Source organism: Mytilus edulis, unplaced genomic scaffold (genome assembly GCF_963676685.1).
Source record: "Mytilus edulis unplaced genomic scaffold, xbMytEdul2.2 SCAFFOLD_1631, whole genome shotgun sequence".
NCBI lineage: Eukaryota > Metazoa > Mollusca > Bivalvia > Mytilida > Mytilidae > Mytilus > Mytilus edulis.
This window is the reverse complement of record NW_027267801.1, coordinates 13,158-22,741: the sequence shown is the minus strand read 5'-3', so window position 1 is coordinate 22,741 and position 9,584 is coordinate 13,158. Positions and strand designations below refer to the sequence as shown.

At 33.7% G+C, this 9,584-nt stretch overlaps 1 protein-coding gene across 1 annotated transcript; it reads left to right on the top strand.

Moving 5' to 3' along the window:
* Positions 1 to 4,314: 4,314 nt before the first annotated feature.
* On the top strand, positions 4,315 to 7,905 carry LOC139506032 (uncharacterized; the record flags this gene model as incomplete). The annotated part of the gene is given in 3 exon segments (XM_071295321.1): positions 4,315 to 4,468; positions 5,794 to 5,977; positions 7,571 to 7,905. Coding segments are annotated over 3 exon segments (640 nt in total), but the record flags the coding sequence as incomplete, so codon positions are not given.
* Positions 7,906 to 9,584: the final 1,679 nt, after the last annotated feature.

Below are 9,584 nucleotides of genomic sequence, written 5' to 3'. Positions count from 1 at the left end.
AATGAATTTTGTAAAAGATATCAAAAGTGCACATGAATAATTTTAGCGCTTATCTGTATCTATATATATTAAATAAAGTGTATTTACTTTCAATTCTAAGTTTTCTAATCGATCCATGGTGGTCATTGATATAGTATACAGACCCTCTCTATTTAATAAACTCTGTGACCACCGTGGATAGTAAACTTGAAAATGATAGCAGATAGAATTCTAAAAATACACTTTATTCGTAGTATATGTATGTTCAAAGTATACAGAAAAACGCAAACCGGAAGTATAATCTGACTTAAAATTTTGTCCAATGACGGGACAATATCCGGATGCCCTTTTTCTCGTTTTTCTCCCAAAATAACTCAATCTGAATAATCATATGAATGGATGACAAATGCGACTATGCACTGTACCTATAGGACACAGAGGCGTGTTGATTAATTTATTGTGGAAAGATGAGAAGCGACACCCAAAATGAGGTCTTCTCGTTTAATAGTATAGATGAGGGGCGCAATAGGGGGTCCGTTAACATGTTAATAACACCTCGATTTTGGCAAAAAAAACCCAGCTATGAAGGTATTGCCCCCTTCATGTATGAGGCCGGTAAGATCAAGGTCGACGTTCCACTGTCAACGTTCAAAGTTTGTCAAACAGCCGCGAAGACCAACAATGGCTCTTTAACGCAGCGAGAAAATCTCGCACCTACAGACGAGCATCAGCAACAATATGTACTATAGTTCTGTGAAAATGGACGTGATTCTATCAACTGTCTAGTTCGAATTTAAATCCTGTGGCGCCGCCAACATATCTACTGTTTTCAAAACTGAATTAACACAAATACATTGTCGTTTCCCTTAAAAAGTACGAAGCGTCATTATATATACAGCCGGCTTCATGGGAATAATAGATCGCGGATACGCATGCAGATAAAAAAAAAAATATAGTTTTAAGTTATAATGGCCAATGTACAGCTGGGTTACGATTGGCAAGCAAGAAGTCTTGAAATCACACATTTGAAAAACTGATTAATCGTAAAACAAACAAAACAGCCGTTGTCTATATATTACTGCCGTTTTTACCATGTGCATGTAAAACCTCTTTCAAGTTCTACCAATCATTTCAAATTTATCGAGAATATTAATTGATGAATTTTCAGTAAGGTCCCAGTTAAACAGATTGAACAGCATTTGGCGGAAACCAGTCAATCTACAATAAATATATGTGTGGCGGATCTCAATAATAACTGTATTACGGGAAATATCCTGATTGGCAAAATTGTAAAATTAAAAGCCGTTCTTGTTGGTAAGTATTCTGTCAACTGCATTACAAAATATAATCATTGGAAATATTATCGTTATTATTAAGTTATTGTTGTCATTTGTTAAGTGTTTTTAACATTATTGTAAGCGAACAGAGACATCATTTAAGAATTGAATGCTTCTTTTTGTAACTTCATTGGGGTGTAAAAGCGTTGACCGAAGTACATTTTGTATGAAGCGCTTCCGCGCTTCATTCTAAAAATGTTCGCACGGTCAACGCTTTTACAACCCTATGAAGTTACAAAAAGAAGCATTCAATACTTATAATTAGATTTGTTAGCTAGTATCATGAAAACACGAATTTTATCAACTTTTTATTTAATTCACCTGTGCACTTTATTGTGGGACCTCGTGTTATCATGAATGAAAAGTTTTATTGAGTAATGCAATTGCTTAAGGAATAACACGTGATGTGCAGTTAGCCAATCAGAATAACGAATTATAGTGAAACATACATCTAATGTTATTATATAACAATGACAGCTGCAATAAATCTGAGTGATTTTGTGAAAACTTAACCATTTGATACGTTAGTTACATGTAATTACTATACGTCAAAAATGTAATGTAAAGAATTGAGAATGAAAATGGGGAATATGTTAAAGAGACAACAACCCGACCAAAGAACAGATAACAGCCGAATGCCACCAATGGGTCTTCAACAAGCGAGATAATTCCGCAGCCGGAGGCGTGCTTCAGCTGACCCCTAAACAAAAATGTATACTTATTCAGTGATAATGCATTGTGTCTATCACAATAATCTTATAACATTGACATATTTAACAGGTAACTCTTCAGATGAGCAGGGTTTTCAGGCATTGTCATGTAGTGCTACAGGAACATCATACAAATATCCGATATTAACAGCAGGGTAAATATATATCTCATGTAGTACAACAGGAACATCGTATAAATATCCTATATTAACAGCAGGGTCAATATATATGTGAAATTTGTATATAAAATCAGGGTAGGTAAATTGTATAACTATTACCAGAAAGGTAAAAATATTTGTATACTGTGTATATTAACAGCACAGCAGGTAAATTGTATCCAGTCAATATCAAAATCAGGGTAGGTAAATTTGTATACTGTGTATATTAACAGCAGGGTAGGTAAATGTGCATACTGAGCATATTTACCTCAGGGTAGGCATATTTGTGTATTGTGTATATTAACAGCAAGTTATATATCTTTGTAAGCTGTATATTTGAACAGCAGGGTGGGAATATTTGTGTACTGTGTATACTAACAGCAGGGTAGGTAAATGTGCATACTGAGCGTATTAACCTCAGGGTAGGCATATTTGTGTATTGTGTATATTAACAGCAAGTTTAATATCTTTGTATGCTGTATATTTGAAAAGCAGGGTGGGAATATTTGTGTACTGTGTATACTAACAGCAGGGTAGGTAAATGTGCATACTGAGCGTATTAACCTCAGGGTAGGCATATTTGTGTATTGTGTATATTAACAGCAATTTATATATCTTTGTATGCTGTATATTTGAACAGCAGGGTGGGAATATTTGTGTACTGTGTAATACTAATAGCAGGGTAGGTAAATTTGTATACTGTGTATTAACACCAGGGTACGTAGGCATAGTTGTGTACTCTGTTATTAACAGCAGGGTAGGTAAATTTGTATGTACAATGTGTGTTTTAACATCAGGGTAGGCATATTTGTGTAATGTGTATATTAACAGCAAGTTATATATCTTAATATATATCTTGTGTATTGTGTATATTGACAGCAAGTTATTATATATATCTTTGTATGCTGTATATTTGAACATCAGGGTGGGAATATTTGTATACTGTGTACACTAACAGCAGGGGATGTAAATGTGCATACTGAGCGTAATAACCTCAGGGTAGGTATCCTGTTAGATATATAAGTTATATAACAGCAAGTTATATATCTTTGTATGCTGTGTATATTAATAGCAGGGTAGGTATATGTGTGTACTGTGTATATTAACAGCAGGGTAGGTATATTTGTGTACTGTGTATATTAACAGCAGGGTAGGTATATTTGTGTACTGTGTATATTAACAGCAGGGTAGGTATATTTGTGTACTGTGTATATTAACAGCAAGGTAGGATATTTGTGTACTGTTTACATTAACAGCAGGGTAGGTATATTTGTGTACGGTGTATATTAATAACAGGGTAGGATATTTGTGTACTGTGTATATTAACAGCAGGATAGGATATTTGTATACTGTGTATATCAAAAGCAGTGCAGGTATATTGTATACTGTGTGTATGAACAGCAGGGTAAATATATCTGAATAGTGTGTTAATTAACAGCTGGGTAAATATATCTGAATAGTGTGTTTATTAACAGCTGGGTAAATATATCTGAATAGTGTGTTAATTAATAGCTGGGTAAATATACTTGGCAGGGACAGTGAACTGTATAAACTGTGTCTATTAAAGTCAGGGTAGGCATATTTGTATAATGTATAATTAGTTTAACAAAGTAATAAAACTATGAATATTAACAGGAGGGTAAGCTTACTGTGAAGATAATTAATATTTATGTCTATTTTTTATAACGTGTTGAAATTTTATTTAGTAGTTTTATGCATATGATAGTGATTGCCGTGTGTATGCGTAGTACACAATGTATGATAGAATGATTTCCGTGTGTATGAGGAGTGTATGAGTAGAAAGTATGAAAGTCTAGGTACTAGAGTGACATATTTTCATGCGAACTGTAACTATGTAAGCTAACACGTTGATACCGATGCAGGGGTTTGGTCCAGTGAAAAGCAGTACATATTCAAACGATAGTAATTATTGCTAGACATTGGCATTATGTTAAATTAAGATTTATTTACCAACCAATCAGTCTTAATTAATTTAGAAGGATTTACATGCATGAAATGACGAACTATCTAAAAACGTAAACCATTCAATGAAATAGTAGTACATCATTGTATTAAAACTATGTATGTACAGGGAAAAGTAGACTTGAATTTTTTATTTCTTTTTTACAGATGTGGACAAGGGTCTCTGTTTAAATCGGATGCAGGCTTTATAACAACTGGTAAAGTTGCTTTAAGTCCTGTATTTGAAATGTTCCGTACTGCTGGTGGGAATACAATGAAATATGATTGCTCATTTGTGGTCTGTCGGACACCGTGTGATGGAGTAAGTAATTTAAACAAGTCCAAGTAGTTTCAAACGGGAGTAAGTAATTTAAACAAGTCTGAGCAGTTTCAAACGGGAGTAAGTAATTTAAACAAGTCCGAGTAGTTTTAAACGGGAGTAAGTAATTTAAACAAGCCCGAGTAGTTTCAAATGCACAATCATAGAACAAAAATTGTAACACGTTATTGCATTTTGTGAAGAATGCTGCTTTTGCCTAAATTAACTGAACTTTTTTTATGAAAGGATATTTTATCATTATACCCCATAGGCGGGTCCAGGGGGTCACTTTCGTGGAAAGATTTGGTTAATTATATAGGAAATCACTGAAGCTTGACTGGAGCCCCCCCCTTTATGAAAAGTTCTGGATCTGCAACTGTACCTCGGCTTTATAAAAGTGGGGGTTTACTGTATACTATTACCTTTTGTCCGTTTATCCATCCATCCGTCCATTTGTCAGTCCATCCGCTCCGTCCCATGAATATTTTTCGTTGGAACAACTAGTCTTCCTGTTAACTTGCAAGTATTTGAGCCGGGATATCATCAGTGATCAGTGGCTTTCAGTTTCACTTGTTTGTACTGGAACATTCAACCATGTCCTTCTACTTCACCCAACCAAATCAAATTGTTGTTAAATGATCTTTGTCCTGAATCTAGATAAAGTTAAAGCCATTTGATGTTGAACAAGAGTCAAGTGACGTATTTTTTTTTATCGAAATAAATTACCGTTACGTATTCGTTTATCTAAAAAAATTACTGTTACGTATTCGTTTATTAAAATGACTTTTACGTATTCGTTTATCTAAATAAATTACCGTTACGACGTATTCGTTTATATAAATAAATGAACGTTACGTATTCGTTTATATAAATAAATTACTGTTACGTATTCGTTTAATATATAAATTAATTACCGTTACATATTTGTTTATATAATTTAATTACTGTGACTAATGTCTTTGTGATTTATGCTATTTTAAATAAGCTTTGAAATAAATGAGGTATTTGCCTAATATAGAAAGGAAGATGTTATATGATTGCCTATGAGACAACTCTTCACAAGAAACCATATGACACAGAAATTAACAACTGAAGCCTTCAACGATGACCAAGCCCATACCACATAGTCGGCTACAAAAAGCCCTGAAAGGATTCATGTAAACATTTCAAACATGAAAACTTGCAGCCTACTTTATATACAAAATAATGAACGAAAAACAAATATGTAATAAAGCATCAATCTACAAATAAATATAAAGTTTACTTTTTCTTTTTATGACACTTCTGTTTATTTCTTTAAAAGCGGACTTCATCTTGTATTTTTGCAGAGTTCGTGTAAAAGCAAATCTACTAGAAAGAAGAGAGACACATATGCCGTGAGAGAGCCTCACTATTCAGAAACAATATACATTCCTAAGGACAAAGTTTTAGAAGCGAAACCCTATTTAGATGGAGATACTTTACAGGGTTTAGAAATACAGGCTTTAGAACAGCAAGATGGTTATATTAAAGGTAAAATGTCTAGTCAAGAAAATAGAATATTGAATTGGAACATTTAAAAGTTTAAACCTGATATTGATAACTTCTTAAATAAGTTAAATTGTGTGTTGGAGTGAATGCCGTTTCCTGAAACCAATTTCTAAGTGTGAGAAAACCTTAGGTAATATTAATCCTTGTCAGGTTTCTGTTCTGTTTATGAACTTTTCGGTATTTTGGCCTCACAACTCTTTAGATATAGGAAGATGTGGTGTGAGTGCCAATGAGACAACTCTCCATACAAATAACAATTTAAAAAGTAAACCATTATAGGTTAAAGTACGGCCTTCAACACGGAGCCTTAGCTCACACCGAACAACAAGCTATAAAGGGCCCCAAAATTACTAGTGTAAAACCATTCAAACGGGAAAACCAACGGTCTAATCTATATAAACAAAACGAGAAACGAGAAACACGTATATATTACATAAACAAACGACAACTACTGTACATCAGATTCCTGACTTAGGACAGGTGCAAACATTTGCAGCGGGATTAAACGTTTTAATGGATCCAAACCTTCTCCCTTTTTCTGAAACAATAGCATACCATCACAACAAAGAAAAACATACGATAAAATATCAATTGGCAGACTTAACTCAATCAAAAAACGTATGATTAAACAATGAACGAATAAATTTGATCTGCGATATCTGAATACAAATGCACAGTTAATTAAATATTAGAGACAAACATTCATGACCAAAAAGCTAACAAACAAATTCAAAAACAGGACATGACTGAGAAATATTTAACCAATCAATGTTCACTTTAGAAAAAAACCGTTTTTTTTATAATCTTGAAGTTTATACAAATGTTGTAAGAATAAGTGAAGATATTACAAATAATCAAAGCTGGTGTACAGACAAGATCCGTATAAATAAAAAATGACAAAAAAGCATTATAAACAGTATCAACAGGTCGAATTAACAAGAAAATACGATTTGAGAGTACTCGCAGTTACTGACAGCTAGTTAAAAGCCAAAACCAATTAATAATAAAAAATCATGCATCAGAGACTAATCTTTGTTTGTTTACATTCAACACCAAGCATAATTTGTATCTGGTTATGGTGAAAGTTATGCAAGAACAAACTGTTTATATGCACACGAAAGTCTTAAAAGAGGGACGAAAGATACCAAAGGGACAGTCAAACTCATAAATCTAAAACAAACTGACAACGCCATGGCTAAATGTAAAAGACAAACAAACAACAGCACAAACGACACAACATAGAAAACTTAAGAATAAACAACACGAACCCCACCAAAAAACTAGGGGTGATCTCAGGTGCTCCGGAAGGGTAAACTTACAGTTTAATGATAACTTCACATGATTATTAAAAGAAGCAAAAGAACAAAATCAAAAACAAACATTAAAACTACCAAAACACAATACATTGGTAGGAATAAAAAACAATTAATTTATTTTGGCCTAGACCTTCTATAACATGTACTCTCTGATCAAATCATACAGAATTGTTCGTGAATTTTATTTCAAGCATTTTACAGTAATTATAATGAATACTCATGCAGTTATACTTTAATTGAATACTTATTTAACTTCTAGATAAATTACCGGGTAATCCAGACAATGGCCATCTTATAAAGAAAGGTAACGAGGAACCAGCATTCAAAGAGGACGAGAGGGTACCAGAGCAAAATGATGTTAGACATCCAACAAAGAAAATACTATCAGAAGAATCCATTTGGTCAAAAGAAATCATAGTTATTTTAATGTTAGCTTTCTTGATCATGTTGTTTATGGCGATCACTGTCAAAGTTCTGTTAGGTCTTAATAGATCCATGGTGTACGTGCAGAATGAGATAGCACGAAAAGAAACGCTGCCTCAACTGAAATTAATTTCATAGGCAGCTTTTGAATTAAAGCGTAGATGGTGCAAACTTGTTAACTTTGTTTTTTTGAGCCCGCTCGAAAAGTCCGGGAAATATCTACCCCTGGCAATAAGTTTGTCTGTCCGACCACATACAGGGTTCTTGAATGTCCCTGGTAGAATAACGTGATTGTTACTCATACTTTTGGTGTTTATCGTTGATGGGATATGTTCGTTTTTCTGTGGTTTGCATGTTGTGTCGAATATAATAAGATTTGATGAATTTTCTTGCATGAGTTTGTGCTGAGTTTTGTCAATTTAGCGTTATTTTTCACAATGTCTTAAAGTGGCAGGTTTGGCCAGCCAAAAAAAAAAACAGGTTCAACCCAGCATTTTTTCTTAAAATATTCAGTACCAAGTCAGGAATATGGCAGTTGTTATCAAATAGTTCGTTTCTATGTAAGCTAGCGTTTGTTTTTGTTGCACCTCAGTGTTCCTGTTGTTCCATTGTTTGCCCCTTATAGTTGATGTGTTTCTCTTGGTTTTAGTTTGTAACCCGGATTTATTTTCTCTCAATAGATTTATGACTTTTGAACACTGGTACACTTTTGCTGCCTTTGTTTGTAAGATATTCCCGTTATTATATAATAATGTCGAGAAATTGTTATAAAATAACTGAAAAGGATAATCACGACGCCTAACAAATGCTTGTTGCGAAAAAAGTATCAGGAAAAGATATTATTTGTTTTGCAGTATATATGGTGTGTCAACAGAAAAGGTTCCCGAACTGAGACAGGCATGTAAACATTAGTCTGGATTGAGTTAGTTTTATTAGACCCAACTATCCCTATTTTGATTAGCGAAAAGTACTCGACGGTACTTACTATAAAAAAGGAGATGCAATATGGCCAATGAGACAACTACCTGCGCAAGTCCAAAGAATGGAACTATATGTCACAGTCAGGCCTTCATCAATAAGCAAAATCAAAAGCGATTTTTTTTTGTTCGCTAAAACTGTTCTATTCAGTTTTATCAAATGATTGTCAATGGTTTTAGAAAAAATGTACCTCAAATGGAATTGCATTTCTACTATGATTTCGGGGATATTTGTGACATTGTTATCCGCTCTTTCGCAATAACTGTATCAGATGAATGCAAAGTAATTCTTCGGTTACACCTCAAAGAGATCATATTTTATCATTTTACCATTTTGCAAATCAAATCTATGGAATATAGTGTTTCCATACCTATGCAGATAATTGAGACGACAGTAAGTCTTATTTTTAGGAAGCAAGGTAGGCCTTTGAATATATGTATATAAAGGTTTTTAAATTGCATGTACTGCGCCGATCTTTAAACGTACAGCGTACAGCGGCGCTTGACTTTAAATCTCGCTAGCTAAAGTATAAAAACATAACTCTTTAATATCTGTTCAAGACCAAAAAGACTCCATTTTAAACTAATGCAAACTGAGAAACAAGTAAAAATGGCCCTGTACTTTAGAGTTAGGGTTCATTTATGGTAATAATTAGGTTAGGGGTTGTTTTAGGTTCGGATTAGGTTTTATGGTTGGGGCTAGTGTTATGGTTAGGATAAGATTTGGGGTTTAGGATAGCTTAGTATAGCTCTATAAGGGTTGGGACCCCTAAAGTAAAAGGTCGTAAAATGACTATCGATATACAGAAAGGTCATGAATTTTGACAGTCGTATTCAATTGATACGTACATATAATTAAAGTTGAAAATTTTA